The sequence below is a fragment of the Plutella xylostella genome, chromosome 19, assembly GCF_932276165.1.
Source record: "Plutella xylostella chromosome 19, ilPluXylo3.1, whole genome shotgun sequence".
In the NCBI taxonomy this organism is placed as follows: domain Eukaryota; kingdom Metazoa; phylum Arthropoda; class Insecta; order Lepidoptera; family Plutellidae; genus Plutella; species Plutella xylostella.
The window spans coordinates 4,150,230-4,174,039 of record NC_063999.1 but is presented as its reverse complement, the minus strand read 5'-3'; the positions used below and the strand labels follow the sequence as shown (position 1 = coordinate 4,174,039).

Below are 23,810 nucleotides of genomic sequence, written 5' to 3'. Positions count from 1 at the left end.
TATTCCCAATTTCATTCTGACTATTATCATTTAACCAACAGTTGCCAGTAACAAGCGAGGGCTCCGGCTGGGACGACTACGCTGATGGTGAAGACGACGGCGACTACAGCGGCTACGGTGACGATGAAGACGACTACGGCAAGGCGGACTTCAGCCCGGTCGATGACCCCGTGAGTAGTCACGCAAAGAGTTGTTGTTTGGGGAGCAGAGTGTATAAGTGTTGATATTTGTGAGGAGGCAAAACAATTCATTCACAAAGAAACTAAGAACGCCTCTATAAAACTTTATAATGCTGATGTTTGTTGTACCAACACTGTAATCATCCTACTTGAAAATTAAATGATACTTTTCTGCTTCATCACATTACATCATGCTTTATCACTAGCGCAACAGGCTTTATTTAAACGGCAAATCGGATACGATGGTCCATAAAGGAAATGTTTAATAAAGTTCTCAAAACTCTATCATCGACGTAAAAAATATTTAAATTCCATCAGTCATTTCATGCCATTATATACTCTTCACTCATAATCATATACAAGAGTGCAATTACCTAATAAGAGTAAGGCAAACAGCAAAGTATCATGTTTAGTGTCTCATAATTCTGATCACGTATAATCCTTGAGGGTGTTGTTGGTTTACCTCATATCCATCCATTATGTTATCTATCCCATGTTTCAATGTCATCCTTCACTGTCTATCTAGAATGAACTTTCCATACGTTTAGTATGCATCTTTCAGTTCTTTGGAAATACAATCTTATACCTTTAATTGATATCAAATTAAATATTGATAAGTACCAGATTATTAACTGTAATTCTTTGACATAAGATCGTATTTTCATGGAATATTTCTTCGTATGTTCACAACCATGGTATGCGTTTCCTTGCACTTGACTGTCATTTCATATCATAGAAGCATTTGTACTGAATGGGGATATATTATGATCAAGCATGGTATATAAACGTACCGTATATTATAAGTAAAGATCCGCTGCTCACATGCAATGCAAGTTTTTATATTCTTCTCCTGATTGAAGAGTGTTGATGTCGGAAAATTTATAAGAAATAAACAAAAGAACATGACTTACTTTGTATGTGGATAGCCTATCTACACAACTTCAAATATTTATATATCTTAAGAATTTCATTCTTTAAAAGTACCTACATAATGGGAACACAAATATTTTAAAAACAGCGTAAATACATCGCTCAACAACGATCATTTTTCTTCCAATCATTTTCATTCATTGGCCTCAAACAGAAAATACCAAAATCATAATCATAATAATCTATGTTGTATCAAAAGCGCTTGATTTTTGGTTGTTTAAGCCATCAACGCTTGCTATGTGAAGGCACTATGGCTGTACTAACTGATTTATGAATCCCAAATACTGTGATTATAAATAACAGATTATATCATTATAATGGGAAAGGCTTTAAACCATATTATCATCATCTGCTTAACGTTATTTTGAAAACATTCGCTGAATTCCACCATTTAAAATCGAGCTTTATGATTGGGCAATAACATTCTGCGTGCGAGATTATGTCATACGGGCTGAGACGAGGCCACGCCCCCTATAGCTGTCCTTATCTCACCCATGAGGCTTATTCGGGCTTTATGAATACGATGTTTCGGAGCCCCGCCACGCCATCGCTACAGCTATTGCAAAACCATACATAAGTCTGTACGAGGTTCCTCTATCCTTAACCCGAAACTTTGTATTCGTGTGGCCGTTTTCAATATCCTAACACACATGGATTACCTTAGCAAAGATTAAATTTGGACAGTAGGTATACCTATGTCATTTGATCCTGCCTTAGTTTCCAAGCAAAATCCTCTGCATTAATCTTTTACACTATCGGTCAATACCGAGAAATTTAGATTCATCTGTCTGCAAAGAAATATAACCCTTAAAAGTCAGGGGTATATTTGATCGACAATTTACTGACATGACATGGGGTTGAAAACGGCCATAAGCCCGAGCACAAGCCGAGACGTAATCTCGCGCGCGTGGCAACAACTAACGATGGTATTGGGCGCGCGTCAGGTGGAAGAGCACCCGCACCGCCACCACCACGGAGAAGACCTGGCCCCCACCACTCCGGACGTATTTCAGACCACCGCTGAGACACCGTCCCCCCCCGCCCCAACCGTCACCCCTCTCACCCCGCTGACCCAACCGCCCTCCACCCTCCCGCCGACTACCCCTCCCCCCGACCCGCCCACGTCTACCTCACCCCCCGTCCCCGTCACCACCGCGGAGCTAACCACAGCGACGCTTGAAGACACGACTGAGCCCGCCACCACTACTAATGCATTCTATACCTGGGAGGTTTGTCGCAACCCTAACGCTGTGTGTGCATGTGTGTCGCTTCGTAGCATCCTTGTTGTGTCACCGTCTGACTGACTTATGTGTAATATTCGTTATATTGCTTCAGTGCTGTAAAACGCTAAACGCTTATGTTCGGGGATTTAAGAACGCTGATATGAATACAGCCCGAACTACCTCTAAACAGTCCAGTATAATAATATGGCGTTTTCAGTCCAGACTTTATTTTCTTTTCTTTTATTTAAGTACCTTTAGTGGCTCAGTACAGTAATGTTAGTAACGAATGATAGTGAATGGTATTTAGAGAACGTCTTCTTCCAAAAAGTAGTTAGAAAGTTACCTGTCCATAGATTCTGTTACAAAAAGTAGTTTCCTATTTTCGTTAAATTTTGAGTAGTATGTATGTAGTTTAAAACGAATGTTTAGTTAACAAAACCCCTTATTATCCGTAGAAGTAGCATGCAAATGTCTCTACAATAAAGGCTTCAAACTTCCTACCGGCTGAAATAAAAACAGCTAATTAATAACGTAAGATGTCAGCACTTTGGCAACAAACAAGAAACTGTAAAAATGACTAATGTTTACAAATATATATAAAATGTTGCAGCATAGTCAAAAAAATATGAAGATGCCTCCAAATTGCTGCCATCTAGTGACAGAATTAACGAACTACTTAGCCAACAATCAATCAATAAATATCTTAATCAAAATTTCAGGATGACAAGGTCCGTATCGAGCCGTTCGCTTCAGAGACGAACAACTTTGGCTCATCGCAGAGCCCGCCTGTCAACCCTCGAGTACTCATTGTGCCAGATGAAACCCCGACGTCTACGGAACAGGAGACGGTAAGCGATTGGACCTTATGGCTCAGCGGTGACGGGTTAAATCATGCTTGGCTGGTTAGATTGGTGTTGCAATACAGAAGTTATGATGAGCAAAGTTGGAAAGTGCAATATATGCCGTCATTAATTTGAAAATGTGCTGACTTTGTAAAAAGGTTTGGAACTTTTGTATTGTGATGTGACAATCTAACTAGGCAAACGAGTCTACATACATTAATTACATGAAAATACATAACTCCCTAACTCTTCACAGTCTTTCATACTAAACTTAGATCATGAGTGGATTTTGGTGTTGAATTAATGGTTACAAACGTAGAATTAAAGTGAATACCAAATTACGCCCCATTTTAGTAGAATTAATACAATATTTAGAAACTAATATTTGGCGTAGAGAGAACAAAACCCTCCTGTATATATTATATTATTATTATGTAAATTGTGGTTATGGTGGTTGTGTGATAAGTGTATCATACCTACTTTACGTTCCATTATTTTATTTACTGTTGTAATTATATTTTTTTATATATATATTCCTGAAATACCCTCTTTTAAACATTTTGTTTTGTCTATGTAATCCCGTCGTCTGTACAGCTACAGATCTTTCCTTATTTATTGGAGGTTCAATATGGGCTGACAAAAATACAAATGCTAACTGCATTTCATAATGTATTTATTTATGTATATAATACTCGTACCTTCTACCACCCATCCCCGTTCTCTCGCCGCCGCCCGCATCCAAGGCACACTGTGTGAGCGTCGCATTCGCATGCACTTTCCAGCAAACAGTAATAATACGCGCGTCCAACGAAATACCGACCTCGCCTTCGCCGCCTACCGTCGCTTCACCGCCACCCACCGAGCCTACAACCCAGCCCACCACCGTCGTCACTACGCCGGCGACTGTCCCGACGACGCCGACGACAATAGCGCCACTGACGTTGCCGCCGACGACGCAAGCGACAACGCTGCCGCCACCGCCGCCGCCTCCGCCGACCACCACAGACCAGCCGGAAACTACTTTACCGGAAGTCACCACGCAGGTCCGTTGGATGTCGAAAACTTTTTGCTGTCATTCGATTGGGGTCGTGGATGAGGATGAGTTTGAGTTCTTTTTTCGAAATGTTTAAAGAATTCGAAATTGGAATCTTGGCTCGGATCGTTTGGCAGTAAAGGTTTGTCAGATTAGGTACTTGCTCGTATATGCAACAAGAACGCGAGATCCAGAAAATGTGTAACGCGTTTAAATAAGAAGAAAGGTTTGTACGGTCTTCACATTAGTTAGCAGATCATTCGATTCATTTCTCATGGTGGTGTGAACATCTATCAGGTACTTATATGTTGACTGATAAATACAAAGTACTAAGAAATGTAAAATATCTAAAGTATGCATATTAATTATTCTGTAACTATTTTTTTACATTAGTACTTTGTAGTTAAATACATTTTCAATATCATGGTTTTTCCATAATCTAACTTAACAAAATGGATGAGAGAATGTTTATACACTTAACTGGTCTTTATTCTATTCACTCTCTATTTGGCTGTAAAAATTGGTTTGTGGTTTTACAAATCTTCTAACCATAACAATGTTTTCAAAATTTAATTTTACCTAAAGTATATTATGAATATCAAAATTACATAATCTCTCAGAAGTTTGTCCCCGTCCCCCCTTTTGTGTTATAAATGTATCCCCAACTTTGTAGTATTACTGAACATACACTTTGCACTTTGTACATTTTTTAGAACTGCAATGCACATACAATTATGTAAGAAAGGGATTTTATTTTTAATACTTTCAACTATAGCAATATCATATTTTTTTCTAATTTGATTACTGAGTTGAGTTCAGTTTGAATTAATTCATCGTAAACTTTTCTGATTAGGTATTTTCAAGGTTCTGTGACCTGGTCACATCCCTCACAGTTTTTTTTAATAAACGATAGTTAATATTATTAGGTTTTTTTTATTAACAATCCACCCACAAAATTTTCAGGAAACGGAGGTATTCACGGAGCGCACCAGCCCGATCTCCGGTCAAACCACGGAGACGGTGACCCTCACCTCGTTCCCGCTGCCGAGCGCCGCCGCCAACCAGCCGCCCTCGCTCAAGCACCACATGAAGAAGCTCGCCATCACCGCCGGGAAGGCTTTCAGGTATTATGTATACTGGTTTAGACCCTATAGGCAAGTACGAATCTACGATATGCGAACTCGCAACACGCGCGACGTCACGCTGTAGTAGCAGTGTTGAGTTCTAGGGCTTAGGGGATTATATTCTTGTGACTAATTTCTCCCGCAGTTATCCCATCAAAATGGACTGTCAAGTAGGAGTATTGACTGCAACGCATACACATCGTTTTATCAAGTAGCGGTTACATGGGAATGCTTCATTTATGATAAGAGAAGAATCCAAGCGTGTCTTTCACAACAGACCAATATGAGTTAAGCGGTATAAAGCCCACCAATGACCTCGCTCGGTTGTGCCGCGCGTTACCCCAGACCTCTTCCTCGCATTGGTCGACAATGTGGTTTCATACACATGTTTTTACCCATAAAGCATTCTATACTATATAACTTATTAAGCTGTTATCTATTTTCGTTCTACAATCCAGTTTTCTCCTTTCCCCGCAGATACATAATCCCAGCGGACCTGTTCACGGACCCCGAGGACGGCAGCTCTCTCTCCTTCACGATGTTCGAGGCAGACAGCGCGCCGCTCAGCAACCACTCCTGGATACAGTTCATGCCGGACAAGCGAGAGGTCTACGGACTGTGAGTGTTGCCATATTGTGATGATATGTTACTAATAGGATCGTTCACGATGTTCGAGCAGCAACCACTCCTGGATACAGTTCATGCCGGACAAGCGAGAGGTCTACGGACTGTGAGTGTTGCCATATTGTGATGATATGTTACTAATAGGATCGTTCACGATGTTCGAGGCGGACTCCTGGGTACAGTTCATGCCGGACTGGTTGTGGATTCATCATCAAATCTTATAAATTATGGCCATCAAGTTTTCATAACATCATCAGCCAATAATCACTCACTACAGAATAGAGACCTCTCACAAGCGGTGTCACAAAGCCAACTGTCTTTGGCCTTCCTCCTCCAACCAATATCATGGATCAGTCTTTGCACACTGACCAATGCACAGCAATTTCACTTTCCGAGTTTTTTTTATGATACCCCCAACATGTTAACCACGCTCAAATGGCACACAATGTTTAAACACGGCTAATAGAGAACCCGCATCTGGAAACAAGCTTATAACTATTCACTTCTTGTCCACAGGCCGCTAGAATCCCACGTGTCGCGTTGGAACTTCATTGTAGAAGCCAAAGACAGCGAAGGTGAAGTAGCTCGCGGCCCTCTAGACATCACCGTGCAACAACACAAGGGCGCTCGCACGATCAACCACCAATTCATCATACAGTTCAAACTGAACAAGACTTTCCAACACTCGATAGACTGGCAGATCAGCGCGCTAGAAGGCCTGGTCAACCTATTCAGAGACACGGATATGGATCATTTGACTGTGTTAAATGCGACCCAGGCCGGTGATCTTTGCGAGTTTGTTTGGACGAACGACACGCTTCCGAAAGATCCGGGGTGCCCGATGGACGATATTAATAGGCTGATGAAGGTTGGTGGTGATTTATTATTGTTGATGTTAAATGTAATGTTTTAAATTGATATAAGATTTGATTGGTTAAAATCGACAAAAGGTATGGATAGATAGCTCCCTGATGTTTATAGATTATGTTTAGATTTTAATCAATAAAAGTAATCGCGATATTTTTCACCAACAGATAATGGAGTCCGACACAGACGTAGGATCGCCATCAGCTGGTCTCACCCGCGCCATGACGCCTGATCTCAAAGTGAGTTCGTCTTTTTTTCTTTCCTTATCTTATTATCAATATTTAACTAAACTAGTCGCAGGCGTGCCAGGCGTGTATCGACGAATGCGAAAAGTTTGTCGTTACAGTTGAGTTATCGTAGCATTTTGACGAGACGATGTCGAGTGCCAACTTCTTCTTCTTGTCGTGTCGATGGCAACTGTCACACTTCCGCGGCCCAGTGGACCGCCACGTCGATACCCCTCTGGTTGGCAAACGAAATGTTATGAGACTGCCATAACCATCCGACCGAGTATTATAAAACTTTTGTTTAATCCTTAGGCCTTATGGATGCTTATACAACGAGCAGTAAAAGTAAACTGCCACAGTGCAGTTTGTGTACCACTAGATGACACCTCCCGCGCCATATAAATTCGCGTTTAGTTGTGTCCCACTTTCCGCATTGAATATTGATTTACATGTATAACTACTTTGTCCAGGTAAGCCGCGTATGGTGGCGCGGCCTTGGCGCGTGTGAATCTGCGGCGGCGCCCCCGCCCCCCGCGCCCCCCGCGCCCGCGCCCGAGTCCTACCCCCCCGTCACCCGCAACCAGGTCGACCACCTCACCGCGACCGTCGGACATCTGCTCGTTTATAAAGTGCCTGAGGTACGTTGTGGTGTAGGGTTTATTACAGGCTTTTTCACCAGAGATGCTATGTTGTTATGGATGCATTGATATTATGCTCACGTAACATAGCACTGGAGGGAACGGATTTCTTTCACATCATCACAGCATAGCTACATAGCACATATCATGGTTTAGTTTCCTCTGGCGCTGACGTCGCATCGATAGCGTAATATCGGAAGAAGGAAATCCGAGCCGTAATAAGCACGTTTGAACCATCATCGCTTGATAAACATAATTTTAACGTGACGATATATTTTTTCCTCATTGAATATCCACAAGGTTTATAGAACTACTCTATAATACATTGCTGCGACCCCCTGCCTGCATACCTTTTTTAGTGGCATCCTGTATAAACTATTCTAACCATCCTGTTTCAACCCGTTTAACCTATTTTAATCATCTGCAGGACACATTCTACGACCCCGAGGACGGCAACACGCGGCGGCTGCGGCTGTCGCTCCGCTACAGCGACCGCTCGGAGCTGCCGCGCGCCCACTGGCTGCAGTTCGACGCCAACAACCAGGAGTTCTACGGACTGCCCGCCGGCAGCGATGTGGGGAGCACGCAGTATCAACTGGTATGTGAACCCCCACATTTGTTAAAATATAGTATAGACAAGTATATAGACGCTCATGTCGGCAGCACGCAGAATCAACTGGTATGATTTATTTACTACGTAAAGTGAGAGGTATGTGGATTCTACTTACTAAATAAGGGAGGCCGAAAACAAAATGGCGCTAATTCATAAAGTGAGACGAGCTGGGATCACGAGCTTAAACCGGTAATTTTAATATTAGTGTTATGGCTGCTAGTGAATACGGCTGAAGACAAAATGGCGCTCTGTTAGATAGGCCCATAAATCCATAAGTGGGCGTTTATTAGCTGATGGTACCGAGGACGGCAACACGCGGCGGCTGCGCCTGTCGCTCCGCTACAGCGACCGCTCGGAGCTGCCGCGCGCCCACTGGCTGCAGTTCGACGCCAACAACCAGGAGTTCTACGGACTGCCCGCCGGCAGCGATGTGGGCAGCACGCAGTATCAACTGGTATGTTAACTGTCACATTTGTTTAAATGTAGAATAGACAGGTTGGACGCTCATGGGTGGATGATGAAAGGACACTGTAGGAAGGTAATTTGTACAGGCATATGTCGCTATTATGTCTAGAAGCGCAGGTTTCTTAGTTGATGATGATTATGCCACTGTCACGTCTGAAACAGTGACAGCAACTATTTAATCATATACCAGTCTGGCTACTGAACGTTTATAAAAATACATATAGACGAATTGAGAACCTCCTCTTTTTTTAGAAATCGGTTGAAAACACTAGAAATACAAATTGAAACACATACGTTTATCTAATAATCTTCATTAATTATCCATATTTATCCCCACAGGTGGCCGAAGACAGCACAAAGAAGAGTGCGTACGACAGCCTCATAGTAGAAGTGGTGAAAGCGCCCAAGATCAGTCCTCCAGTCGAGTTCCAGATGACGATGGACTACCCCTTCCCCATGCTCGCCTATAACGCCAATACTAAGAGGAAGGTGGTCGAGAAACTAGCGCAATTGTTCGGACAGACGGATACTGAGTCTATAAGGATACAGAATATTACGGATAATCCTACTACTATTATTTGGTGAGTTGTTATACTTTTTGCATATGTATAAAATTAGGGCTACGGTGTAGGAAAACATCGTGTGGAAACGTGGATAACTAGTTTAGCACTTAAATAGATGTCTGCATTCTCCAACCCGTAGTGGACCAGTGTAATGAGAAATGGCCCAAGCTTAAGACCAAGGTTCCATTCGAGATAGCCAGGTGCACTGACATCCCCACAGAGAATATAAGTAGTCCAAACAGTGGGCGATAGAAGACTGATGATCATGTATAATAATAAAATATTTCGCCTCTTAATTTCAGGTACAACACTAGCCTCCCAATGGACAGGTGCCCGACGCCAGAAATCGAAGAGCTACGCAAGATGATAATCGTAGACGAGCGGAACATACACGAAAACGTCGACCAAGTCTTCGACAAAGACTTCAAAGTCATGTCCATAAGACTGATTATGCTGGGCCTGTGCGCTGAACAGAATACGAAGGTGGTGAAACAGATGCCGCCTCCCTCTGGCACGAGCAAAACGCTGCAGAAGAAGGGAGAAGACGGTGGTTATACCGAGTACTTGGTCACGTTCATAATACCAATAATTGTGGTTGTGTGTATGATTCTGGTGGCCGGGGTGGTCGCCTGCGTACTTTACAGGAGACGGAAGACTGGTAAGGGTTATTTTTATCTCTATCTCCCGTATTTGTAGTAAAAAAATATTACTTATGGACAGCGAAATCAATGAACTAGGAGAGAAAATTGGGAAGATAGTCTCAATCTACATAAATGTAAAACACGATGTTATGAGTTTAGCATTTACATTGGTGTTTCTTAGTATTTTTAGATTTTATCGTTCATTCTTTCCACTAGCACGCCATGGTGGGAAAGTTACCTTAGTATCAATGACAATCAGGTATATTATATCGTATTATAGTAAAGATTGTACATAAATGATGAGCTTGATAAGTCAAAGTTTGCAGTCTTCTTGCAGGTTTCATTATTTGTCGATATAATTTCCCTATCTGACCCGTGTTGCAAAATCATTTATAGATATCGATAAAGGTAACTAATTTGTACTTATTTTCAAAAGGGCACGCCGCTACATGACGAATAGAAACGGGTAAAAATATAGAAAATAATTGGCTATAATCTGTCTCCTCGTATTTTTTTTCGCTACACCACGTTTTTTTTATTTCCAAGCTATGTGTAGAAAGCTATTTTAAGCGGCTATTATTGTTTGTGCACTGTAAAAATATCACTCATACCTATATCTATGTTGTTTCTATGTCTATAAAAACAATGTTGCTAGTAGGTACGGTTAGGATTGAAAGTACTTTCTACAGTATGCGCTACCATGTGTGATAGACAGATATGTTTTCTGAAATTGATCATGTACTGTAACTAGAATTGAATTCTAGATTTTAAGAGTTATCTAAAACATTGGCCAATCTCATGCAACACGAAACGTAAGCTATCACAACCCACTCGCTACGTTAGACCACGTTAGTGTCAGCAAAAGTCTAACCACAACACTTCGCTTAAACCCTTCAAATTGCAGGTAAAATGAGCGTCGGCGACGAGGAAGAGCGGCAAGCGTTCCGCTCCAAGGGAATCCCCGTGATCTTCCAAGACGAGCTCGAAGACCAAGCCGGGACCGAGCCGCTGCACAAGAGCCCAGTGATCATGCGAGAGGAGAAACCTCCCTTACTACCGCCAGCACCAGACTACAGGAACTCCGCCCCCTACCGGCCCCCGCCCCCCGTCGCGCCCACCTCAACCCCGCCCCGCCCTAAGGCCACGCCCACTTACAGAAAACCACCCCCGTATGTGCCCCCTTAATTGGGTGTGAAAGTGGCTTAGCAGCGTACTCTATGGTAATATTGCTTGTAATCAGCAGCGGAAGATCTTTACCGGAAATATGTCACCAATGTTGGAGCTTAACTTGACTGCGATGTCAAGGTTTGTAATGAGATATTTTCTCAAATGTGACTAGGATAGTGCGGCACTGTAATGTTTTAAGTCGAGTTTAGTTATTACGTATTAAATATCCGGTTTTGTATCTGTTCAACTACAGCAATCTGCTCACTAGTCTACAACGCAATATTGCCAATAATTCGTTTTAGTTTTCTGGACTTATAATCTTTAATTGGCTATGAGGTAGGGTGCTTTGGAAGTGTAAAAAATACGAGCCTTTTTTCGAATCAATTTAATTTTATTATCGGAAAAATGCATTTAATTAAAATTACGATACAGTAAGTAAGTTAACCTCATAATAAGGAATTGTCCGAGTTGTCGTGAGTACGAATTTCACGTTTTTACTATACTTATATCGTCACGAGTTACTATAATAATCATGTGTACATTGTTGATGCGTATTTGTTTCGATTAAAACTGTCGACACAATGACGTAAGTAAGAGCGTTATTGTCGACGTAGTGACATTAGCTCGTAGGGTAAGCGACATTATAACGTTTATTTGCTAAAATCAAAATGCAATTAGGTAAATATTACAAATCTACACACAGGTGACCTAATCTGGATTGCGAGTCCAATTTAATATTCTATAAAGAACCTACCTGTGGAACCATTTATAAATAACATAATAATAACCGTAACTTATTTGGTAAATACCAACAGCAGTGGATGGAGTGGCTATAACTGTGCCATTATTTAATAATTGTTATTTAATTATGTAACTTAAATTAAAACATATCGGATACTATGGTAAAACGTATTAGCCTTTAGTGTAGTTCTTCCATGAATAACGATTAGATGTGCGACTGAGCATAGACATGTGAAAATATTTCGTACTTACTCGGTGTTGCGATTTGGACTTTAAATCAAGGGTATTTAGATCAATTAGCTAAAATATCAAAGACAATTATCAAATATGACTGTCTCATCTATAAAACTGCCACTTTAGATTTTTCTTTTCTGTATCTATTTGAATTTAGCTAATTGGTTTAATGGTATCTTTAATATTATAAATATATAATCGAATGTAACTTATGTTGCGGCGACATCGACTCGTCTTACGAATTAACTGTATTAAACGTTGGTGAATACTGTTTACAGTGATTGGTTTGCATTTTGCCGGTGTGTACACTATAATTACAAATAACAATTATACAACTGACTCTAGATCTAGGCTAACGTATAGATATTTTTAAGAATGAAATATCATTTTGTACTTGTCTAATTATTACCATAGGGAGTAAGGTTAACACTGTGTAGCTATAGGACTAAACGAAATGAGCTAAGTATATAAATTTTCCTTTGGATGTATTTTTTTCTATATACTCATTTAGAGTTTGCATTTATAGATCTTTTTAGTATATAATTATTATGTACTATACACTTTTAAAAACGGCCTCTATATCTTTTGTTTATTCTTCTTGAATACTTTACATATTGTTTTTTATTATTATTGTATTGGGTGTACTTAAATGTCCATTGACTATAAAAAATAACCGGACCATTTATATTCCATTTGGAGGCTTCTGTGGCAACTATTATTTATGTCTCATTAACGCACATAATTATGATGTAATTAATGAGCTTTTTTATTTTTAAATGGATAAATAAAATGTTTTAGCGAATTTGGTGTTTTACTACAAAAACCCGGACCGATAAAGTTACCCTACACTTAACATTGGGTGACATAACAATCATATTAAGGTTGATGATGCCTAGCATGGTTGCAACATCTAAAGTGTACGATTCTGTACTAAATGGAGCCTAAGTATTGATAATAAAACACTATCATATCATATGGAATGGAAATAAGGACCACACGACCATGTAAGTAGGTGGTTTCCACCCGTATGTACCTCTACTAAAGTCTACTATAAAGACTGACAAGAGCAATGATTTCAAAAGGACGGGAAGGACGCAGTAACATATATGTCAATGCTGACAAGCAAATTATTTGGAATAATCATCTTCTTTTCGTCAGAAATACCTATTATGTTCCTTGATCATCCTTATCAAATTTTCCTAAACTTACTTTACGATTCGATCCCTATTGCTTTTATCCTTCGCATCCTCGCTGCCTCGCTCGTATGTAAAACAAAATGAAAAGGGAAAAAAAAAGGATTTGCGCGCCCCTAGCGTTCAGTAGCCAAACTAAAGCTCAACTTTGTACCTATGTTACTTATCAAGAAACTCGTGCTTTCTTCTTTCAAAAATATCTGATGGCAACACCAAAAAAAAATGTCATAACATGTCTTTGAAGCGCTTTGAAGTGACAAACCACAGAGTAGGTAATATAGTAGTGACAAACTGTCAACCACTGTCAGTCAACTTCAAAACTGAATTTGAAAATATTTTCTTGTGTTTATTATATTTCTATTCCTGGAAAATTATTTTTATTTGATACGATATCGGTACGGTTGTCTAATATCGTGAAGATGATCCACGATGCTCTATTGGTTCTTTGGGATTGCTCCCAAGCAACTCGAAAGGTATGGAAACGAACATGTTTACATTAGTGTTTATTTTATAAGTTTTTGGCGATGTTTTTTAGTAAGTATACATTATTTTCGTAACAGGATCCAGTTGTTGGTCCATTTGCGAACGACGGCGATTCTGAAATGTACGGCCGGATATGCGAAATAGCTCGTAGCCATCACAAGATACAGAACTTTGTTGAAGCTACTAGTTTCCACGCTAGAAAGTCTTATTCACGTGAGTCACTCATATTATCTACTTATTAACGTCTAACTAACTAAAAAACATGACTTAGAAGATATAACACTCCCTTACTGTTACAGGACCTAGAAATCATGGCATGTATGCTCAAGCACTGAGTGAAGGCATAACAGAAGTTCTACAATCATACAAAAAAACTCTCCTAGAAGTAGAAGGTTTGATTATCGGCAACCACAAGTACACACTGGCTTTTGTGTACAGCTATGTAGAGAAATACAGGGGGTTGTTTAATACACTCTCCCGAATCATATCAACTATCAAAGAGAGAAGGCTGGTGGGCTGTCAGATCCTGAGCTTGACTCACCAGCATATATTGAATGGAAATGAAATGGTGCACGAAGCTATTGTGAAGTAAGTTATTGAGTAATAAAGGTTCTAAATTAATTAATCTTTGGTCCAACCATAATATGAAGATTGCATAAAAATACATCAATTCATGTTGAATTTGTAAAAAAACTAACTTTGCAAACATTTCTAATTCAATTTACAAAATGAAACAGCACTTTAGTATTTAAACTTTGGTCCTGTTTGTCAAGGTTTAATAATGTTGCTTTCCAATCACAGAATATTTGCCAACATCAACAAAGTGTTTGTGAACCAACTCTGCTCCTGGCTGCTGTATGGTGAATTAAAGGATCCTAATGGTGAATTCTTCATATATGCGAGTGAGAAAGAGGAAGAGGCATCTGACACATTCTTGTCCTCTCCCACCACTGACCATGACAAATCTCTGGTGGTTACTGTGAGTTTTATTGTACTTTCTTTGTATAAGTCACATTGATCAACACCTAACATCAATTGTGCCCTTAGCACATCAGTTAAACATTGAGATTTACTTGAAACATTGGTTACCATGCAGTCCTGGAATCCCAAGTACTGTGTAATACTGTGTGTGTTTTATTCTTTATTACTGTATGGTGTTGTTTACCAAGTAAAAAAACCTTTCTCCTAAATTACAGCTTCAAGACACAGCTCTTGATTGTGGGTATAACCTGAAAACCAACATGATACCATACTTCGTGCCACTGTCTCTTGCTCAAGAAATACTGTTCATTGGTAAAACAGTGATACTGTTTGGATTTGATCCAAGCAAGTTGAAGCGTCACTCCAGTGCCCCCGGCCCTTCTAGCTCCATGGTGTCATTACAACCTTTTGGCAGCAGTGATGCTCGCAGGTAAATAAGCATAATTTGTAAATACACTCATTGTGTGTAGACTCATGAGCAATATAAAAGTTCCAGTGACATGGAACATCAAAGGCCGGCGGAATCTTGCATTCTAGTGCACACACATACAAGCATATGATCGGCGGCGACTGTAATCCCCAAAGATATTTATATGATTTTATTGATGAACTAATATTTCAGCTTATGCTACAGAAATATTTATAATGGACATATTTCAGGTTCACAATATGGGAGGAGAATGAGGCTGAGTTCCATGAGAAACTGCAAAGTCTAAAGAACCCTCAAGAGTTTGAAGTGTGCAACCTTCGGAATGTTGTTAGGGAAATTAAAGAATGTGTCACTAAGGTATAGTATTGTTAGTTTAGCTGACAAATATTAATTGCTGGGGTGTATAAAAGGATCCTCCCCGTAATAATGCATCAGGCACACCCTGAGCAGTCAGTGACAGACGAAAATATAACTAACTGATCCTTTTGACAAGCCATGGTACAGCACTAGTGTTTATCACAAGTTAGGAAGAAGACAGAAAATAGCAAGCACCATTGGCATCCACTCTTGACTCTTGAAACAAATGCCATCTACCCAGCAGTCAACTTACCAGAATTCACACGAAAAACTTTGAACCATGCTCTCCCCACAGCACCTCTGGACAGTGGCGGTGGAAGAAGCGCAACTGATGCACGAGCTGCAACTCATGAAGGACTTCTTCCTGCTCGGGCGCGGAGAGCTGTTCCAGGAGCTGCTGAGACTGTCTTCACACATCCTGGATAACCCTGTTACTAGGACTTCTACTAGAGGTTAGTGTGCTAAATAATATAGAAGTTTTCTTGGAGTTGTTAATAAATTAAGTTAGTAAGTTTTCTCTCTCTATGTCCCTCACTTTTCCTGTTGCATACCATGAGAATCTGTTCAGTACTTTTTACTTGAGTAAAAGGGTAACTAACATCCGCACAAACTCACGTTTATATTAGTAGGATGGGGGCGGCCTCCGCTTCGTTGAGCGTATACCATGATGTGGCAGGCGCGGATCCACCCATATGGGCAAGATGGGCATGCCCATCACCTAAATGACTTGCCATATCACACATTAATTATAATAATTTCGTTATTTTATCACTTTCGTATGGCTATTTTTTATAATTACCTATATTAGTGGTGAAGATTTCGGGTTATGCTAAATTATTTTTTTCCACCTCAAAAGCCCTCCGGATAGCTTTTTAAGAATTTTCGGCCATGATGCCAAGAGTCTGACGTCCGGCATACAACTAAATTTATTTTTTAATTATATACAAGGAGACTATTAGTATATTATATTATGATCTCAATTTGGTTTTTTATTAAAAAAAACCGGAAGATTTAAATCAAATTTTATAATGTTTTGGGCGATTCTTCAGGGACCGTATTTTCGACGGCGTTAAGTATATTTCATAACTAATTAAGATAACGACACGATATTTTTTTCTACTGAAAAAAATTCAGTAGACGTATCACATTTCCCTTTTGATTTATTAACATACCTAAATTATGCCTAAATTATAATTTTATCAAAGGACAAAGAGTTTTCCTTTCACAATTTTTTTTTATAAATAAATTAAGGAGTGTCCGGCATAAAGTACTGATTCATAAATGTAACATGTTGATGACCATACTTCTTGGTCTTGTAGTGGCAATGGAAGTCTGGCTGTCCGCTCGCTGAAAGCCAACCAACGGACCAGCCAGTAGATGATGGTGCTCCTGGTATGCCTACATCCAGGTGAAACGAAGATATAATCTAATCTTTTTCATACAGTCATGGTTCAGGTACCATTCTGATTAATATTTCTCCTGTAAAAAAATTCTTAGTACGATTCTCCTTCAATATGAGTTTCATGTACTTAATGCTCTTGGGTTTCAAAATTCAAAATATTCAGATTTGAATTATTAAACAATGATTGATCCAGAGGGCTTTTGAGGAGGAAAAATTGCATTTAGCATAACGAACAAACAAAAAAAATCTGGCCAAGAGCGTGTCGGACACGCACATGAAAGGGTTCCGTAGCCATAAGATGGGCCGACCGCTTGACACAAAAAAACATACATTACCATTTAGTTAGGGCAACTGCACGTCATACGTTGGTCGAGTTGTATAAAAATAACTATGTACTTAGGTATGATATAGAGTCCGCTATAGTTTAGATTGAAAGTACTTACTTGGATGTATACAACACATTTTTTTTCAGAATTATTATAATAGTATTTCAAAAGTTAAGGGGGGGGGGACGCTTTAAATTTAACTTTACTTTGTATTAATATATCTCGAGACTGGGGGGTTTGATCCACATGGTTTCAGGGCAATTTTTGTTGTATTTAAAGATACATTTTTGACGATACCCCACACGATGGGGTAAGTCGTTTATTTTTTTGAATTTACTTGTCGCCACCTTTTTTGACTTGCCCATCATCTATTTTGAGGTCTGGATCCGCGCCTGTGATGTGGTCTTTATTATTATTAAATTCTTTATTGCACTAAGTAAATTGGTACAAAAGCGAACTTAATGCTAGTAGCATTCTCTACCAGTTAACCTTTGGTTAAGTTGAAAAAGTGATTGGTATTGCGATAGGCTTAGACGATAGAAGATGCTCTACATTGAGTAACTGAAATATAATTATACATAAATACATTACATACATACGGAAACTAAAAGTACTATCATCATCATCACACAAATATCCATTGGTAAAATTTCAACCTATATTGTTATGGTTTCAGATATGAACCACGCGTTCCAACTGGCAGCGCGGGCGGTGTACCTCGGCAACAACCCGGACATAGAGAAGTTCAGCTTCGAGCTGCCGTATGTGAAGCCTAATGTGTCCAACAACTCCTCTATTGGAGATGACAGCAGCTCTGGTAAGTTATACTAAAAATTTAAATTTCCTTTGGTCATCTTCAGTTTGTTTTTGGTGGATGTAATCCGTGCGAAGAAAATAATAACCTTTATCATACCAACCAATGAAAATGGCGGACGGACAATATCTAGCTCTAACTCATACACTCACCTCTTACGATTTCTTTGTAAATATCTCCTTGCTGCAACCACTCACGGAACTGCCGCCATATCTTTATCTACACGCGTTACGTACAGTTGAGTTTGCGGGCATAAAACTTGCGACATAACTCTATGTTTTGATGCATTTGAAAACATAGCCGTCGCGCCGCCCCGCCGCCTCACCGTCGCTCCGCCCGTCGCAAGTTTCGTACCCACAGACTTACACTTGAGCTGTCTGTACAATAATGAATCCTCACCATTCCATAATTATCTATGGCCCACATGTTTCCTGATAATAAACGAATAATAATATAATAAAAATAATCTTCCCCAGCATCCGACGGCTGGTCGTGCATAGTCCTAAAGTACCAGTTGAAGTGGCCACTTCAACTGATATTCACGGGCGAGGTGCTGGCGCGCTACAACGACATGTTCCGCCTGCTGCTGCGCGTGAAGCACACGCAGCGGGACCTGCACCGCCTGTGGAAGACCTGCAAGCAGAGCAATAGGTGAGTGGTCATCATCATATGCTCACGACTGTAATCCCCGCAGGGATAGACAGAGGGAGGTGACTCGCTTTTCTCTGTACATTTGTACTCACGTGTAGGTCGCGATCCGTTTTTGAATGAGTACAATGCACTGAAGTTGTCAGGTACGTGGGTAACCCGTTGATAACGAACCCGTGCAGCGGCAACTGGACAATCGATATAGGATTGTTCCGAGTATCGCCTGGCCTATATAATGTATTTTTTCTTACCTGTCGTAAATTTTGAGTAATCTTGGAGTGTCTTTTTATTTGAATTAATTTAAAAACTAAGTTATAAAATAAAACGTAATGACAAATGAAATACTTACAAGCAAAAATGATTGATTTCGTAATTAAACCATTTATTTTGGCCGTAGTTTATTTTATTTAAAAGTATTTTAATTAAAAAAAGATTGTTTACCTTTTTCGCCAAATAAGAATGAATACAGTATATAGCCAAACCAGGAATATAAAAACCCTGTATTAAGGGCGCTACATTCGCTTTGAGGACTGCAACACTAAGTATAGTCATACCAATGTGAATTGGCCATGCTCAAATTTATAAGTGTCATTTTTTTATTATTTATTTTGAAAAGAGTGTCAGTAGCTCAGTGAGAGGATATAATACAATATATTATATCCTATGGGTTCTTTGGAACTTAAGTAACATGTGTACTAACAGTCTTACGGTGTGAAGGAAAACATCGTGAGAAAACCCACATTTAGAGTACAGTTGTGTAGGTATTTACCTTGTTGTGTAGGTACTCATTAACGGCAATTCGAAAATAGAGAAATTGTCCTGAAGGCATATTTCCTGAATGGTTTTAGGCATTCAAAAGACAAGAGTTAGTGGCTTAATATTTTCCATCCTCACAGGAATTCGAGATAAACTACACATATAGCCTCGTAAAGGTTTGCATGCAGAACTATGTAATAAGAAAGTTAAACCCATTGCCTGGATAAAATATGTGTGGGTGTAATCAGTCAAAATCAGAACCTAAATATTCAACCGATTCATATATGTTATGGTCAGATTGTGCCAATTTTTTTTATTTTAATTTGTATTTCTTCGGCGTATGAAATACAGAGGACGTTTCCTTTTCTGCATATTGTTTTTGGAAGAGCTAGATATACTCACCTTAAAAACATTAAGTAGTTGATAAAAACTACAGTAATAGCTTACAAATTTGCCAAATTCATTTGCTCTGACTATACTATTTACCTACCAGTCATTTTGAAAATAGTATCAGTTATGTTATCAAGTGGAAATAAGTTCAATCCCTCGGAATTTTTCTCCGACAAATACTTGTGTATGTAGTAAATTAGTTTCCTTTCACGGCTATGGATAGCTTTCGGCATTTGGAAACACAAAAAACTCACAAAAACTGCAAAAACTATAATAAACCCTACGCATTGACAGCACCACAGTTTGACAGCAATAGACAAATGACATTTAGAGTCAATGATACCAGTGCAAGAAAAAAGTTCTATTGCTTTTCCGCAATATGGCGAGGGTTTTTATATTCCTGGTTTGGCTATACTTATATCTTAATCTTGTTAGGTCTTAGATACCTGATGGATTGAATTAGGCTCACCACTGACATAAAAAAGGCAGTCCCCATGCATCTCTAGTAAACATTCTGATGTTTCTAAAGGCCCAAGTATAATATATGTTTTCTATCCCATTTCCAGTTTCGAAATGTGCCAGCTCCACACGAAGCTAACCTTCCTAGTAGACAACCTCCAGCACTACTTGCAAGCGGACGTGCTGGAGAGCAACTACTCGCGGCTGCTGCGGGCGGCGCGCGGCACCGGCGACTTCGACCAGCTCCGGCTGCGGCACCACCAGTTCCTGCACCACGTGCTCAGCCAGTCCTTCCTCATTGCGAGTGTGAGTACCAGTAGCTTCTATTGCGAATCGCGTTATAGTAACGTTTATCGACGTCGATAAGGATGTTATGCAACCGAAGAATATCTGCTGTTTTATGTTTTTTTATCGCGAATCGCGTTATAGTGACATCTATCTACGTTGATAAGGATGCTATCCAAAATGGCGGCGTCTTTATGTAACTAAAAAAGCTGACTGCGCAATCTTTCAAATGTGTTTTAGTGCATTTATCATATGCTGTTTTATGGATCCAAGATGTCGGCGTCTTTAGGTAACTAAAAATGGCTGACTTCGCCGCTGATATTTAGAATGCGCCGACCGTATATAAGAAGCAGGTAACTAATAGGTCCCTAGACTCGTCTCCCACACAGCAGCGGCACTCACGGTGGTCCCTGTGGGACGCCCTGCGGCACGCCTGCAGCGGACGTGCTGGAGAGCAACTACTCGCGGCTGCTGCGGGCGGCGCGCGGCACCGGCGACTTCGACCAGCTCCGGCTGCGGCACCACCAGTTCCTGCACCACGTGCTCAGCCAGTCCTTCCTCATTGCGAGTGTGAGTACCAGTAGCTTCTATTGCGAATCGCGTTATAGTAACGTTTATCGACGTCGATAAGGATGTTATGCAACCGAAGAATATCTGCTGTTTTATGTTTTTTTATCGCGAATCGCGTTATAGTGACATCTATCTACGTTGATAAGGATGCTATCCAAAATGGCGGCGTCTTTATGTAACTAAAAAAGCTGACTGCGCAATCTTTCAAATGTGTTTTAGTGCATTTATCATATGCTGTTTTATGGATCCAAGATGTCGGCGTCTTTAGGTAACTAAAAATGGCTGACTTCGCCGCTGATATTTAGAATGCGCCGACCGTATATAAGAAGCAGGTAACTAATAGGTCCCTAGACTCGTCTCCCACACAGCAGCGGCACTCACGGTGGTCCCTGTGGGACGCCCTGCGGCACGCCTGCAGCGGACGTGCTGGAGAGCAACTACTCGCGGCTGCTGCGGGCGGCGCGCGGCACCGGCGATTTCGACCAGCTCCGGCTGCGGCACCACCAGTTCCTGCACCACGTGCTCAGCCAGTCCTTCCTCATTGCGAGTGTGAGTACCAGTAGCTTCTATCGAGAATCGCGTTATGAAGACGTGTTTATCTACAGAGATAAGGATGCTATGAAATGCAACCGGGTAATTTCTACTGTTTTATGGATGCAAGATGTCGGCCGATTAAGGTAACTAAAAACGCACAATCACAACATGCATAATCTACGGTTTATCGCGAATCGCGTTATAGTGACGTTTACCAACGTCGATAAGAATGCTATGCAACCGTGTTTCATGGATCCAAGATGCTGGCGTCTTTAGGTTACTAAAATCCATTAATGCACAATCTACCGTTTATCGCGAATCGCTTTATCGTGACGTGTTTATCTACGTCGATAAGGATGTTATGAAGATGGTTGCGTCTTTAGGTAACTATAAATAGCTGCCTGCGGATACCTAGAACGCGCTGTACGTATATAGGTAAGAAACAGGTAACTAATAGTTCCCTAGACTCGTCTCTCACACAGCAGCGGCACTCACGGCGGTCCCTGTGGGACGCCCTGCGGCACGCCTGCAGCGGACGTGCTGGAGAGCAACTACTCGCGGCTGCTGCGGGCGGCGCGCGGCACCGGCGACTTCGACCAGCTCCGGCTGCGGCACCACCAGTTCCTGCACCACGTGCTCAGCCAGTCCGCACTCGCTGTGTAGTGTGAGTGCTGCGAGCTTCTAGCTGGGGTTTTAGGTATCATAACGTCTTTATTGATATAGATAAACTCGCTTAGCGCACGTTCTACCAATTTCAATGCTGCGTTTACGTAGATAAGGATGCTGTGCAACCAGAACAGGTATGCTGTTCTATGGATCCCTAATGTCAATCAGGAAAAGAGCCTTTGGTACCATGACTTCGTTATCGTCGACCTCAGGTTACTTTTTTTTAAAATATAGTATGTTTCATTTTGCGCAGGATAGCTGTTTGGTTGACTTATTTATTTATTTATTTAACTCTTTATTGTACAAATATTACAAATAAAAGTACAAAGGGTGGACTTAACGCTAAAAGCATTTTCTGCCAGTCAACCCGCAGGAGGTACAGGAAAAATAGATAAATACTTATCTTTCACAGTTTGGATGATATCTATGCTTTAGAGCGTCTTTATTATGATTATATTGAACTACGCCGGACTTGTACAATAAATAACCTGTAGAATAACCCGAAAAAAGTACACTAACATCCTCAAAAAGCATTTTTTTGCGTTAATAGCTTAACGCGCGCTCATAAAGTAATATTTTCCCCCCCAGATGCCGTCATCATCAGACTCCGACGCCGGCGACGTCACACAATCTCCCAGCAGCCCGGTGCCTCGCTGCGTGCTGGAGCTGCTGCAGCTGTGCCGCTCGTACTGCCGCGAGCACGAGGCGCGCGCGGACACGCCCGCCCAGAGCTACTGCCGCCGGGGGCGCGCGGGGAGGTGGGCGGGGGCGGGCTGAGGGCTTTAAACGATTTTATTGTTAGTTGTATCGCGATTCGCCATAAATATGTCGCTATGATTGGGACAACGCACATTAAACGAGCTTATCGACGTCGATAACGGACCCGTGCCGCGGGGCATAAGCATGACAGACAGTCGTATAAGACTGACTAACTTATCTGTCTCTGCACCCTGTCACCTTTTAGCCATGCTAGTTACTGGCAATTATTTTGTAATTATTGTTTTATAATGATTTTATACATATTGCTATGGTCTGTGTCTAAACAGCTATTTCTCCCCACAGATACAACGTCCTAGTGAAGCAACTCATGGAACTACTGGTGTCGCTGCGGTCGAGCGAGAGCGGCGTGTTCCTGTCGCGGCTGCTGATGCGCCTCGACTACAACCGCTGGCTCAGCGGCGAGGCGCGGCTCACGCACTCTGTCACCAACATGCTGCGGTGAACATGGAGACATGATGATGATAAAATTATACTCATGGATCATGATGAGGATACACACTAATTGATATTGCTTCGTAACGAAACTGATAAAAGCTCGGATCGCATCGCCCCAATTCGCAGTATTGTATATTATGTATATTGTAAGTGCCCTAACTAGTAAAAACTTTTACCACTTGCCATCCTA

The 23,810-nt window shown here is 40.9% G+C and overlaps 2 protein-coding genes across 11 annotated transcripts in view; both read left to right on the top strand.

The window, feature by feature from the left end:
• LOC105386057 (dystroglycan 1) overlaps positions 1-12,913 on the top strand; it is a 78,399-nt gene extending 65,486 nt beyond the window's left edge. For 8 of the 10 annotated variants that reach the window (XM_048628032.1, XM_048628035.1, XM_048628031.1 and 5 more), the window contains 12 exons: positions 42-170; positions 3,052-3,180; positions 3,957-4,217; positions 5,171-5,331; positions 5,809-5,949; positions 6,472-6,823; positions 6,990-7,061; positions 7,520-7,687; positions 8,115-8,285; positions 9,105-9,346; positions 9,631-9,986; positions 10,874-12,913. In XM_048628032.1, the coding sequence (XP_048483989.1) occupies positions 42-170; positions 3,052-3,180; positions 3,957-4,217; positions 5,171-5,331; positions 5,809-5,949; positions 6,472-6,823; positions 6,990-7,061; positions 7,520-7,687; positions 8,115-8,285; positions 9,105-9,346; positions 9,631-9,986; positions 10,874-11,154 (2,463 nt within the window). In that variant the 3' untranslated portion in view covers positions 11,155-12,913. Of the gene's footprint in view, positions 1-41; positions 171-3,051; positions 3,181-3,956; positions 4,218-5,170; positions 5,332-5,808; positions 5,950-6,471; positions 6,824-6,989; positions 7,062-7,519; positions 7,688-8,114; positions 8,286-8,604; positions 8,755-9,104; positions 9,347-9,630; positions 9,987-10,873 lie in introns of all 10 variants that reach the window. The other 2 variants (XM_048628033.1, XM_048628038.1) reach the window with 2 other exon arrangements.
• A 690-nt stretch (positions 12,914-13,603) lies between these two features.
• LOC105386050 (gamma-tubulin complex component 4) lies at positions 13,604-23,653 on the top strand. The gene is made up of 12 exons (XM_048627551.1): positions 13,604-13,777; positions 13,865-14,000; positions 14,087-14,375; positions 14,589-14,766; positions 14,984-15,198; positions 15,429-15,555; positions 15,851-16,007; positions 17,960-18,100; positions 18,574-18,748; positions 20,458-20,656; positions 22,994-23,163; positions 23,468-23,653. Exons 1-12 carry the CDS (start codon positions 13,724-13,726, stop codon positions 23,625-23,627), a joined length of 2,001 nt encoding a protein of 666 aa, XP_048483508.1. The 5' UTR covers positions 13,604-13,723; the 3' UTR covers positions 23,628-23,653.
• The last annotated feature ends 157 nt before the right edge of the window (positions 23,654-23,810 follow it).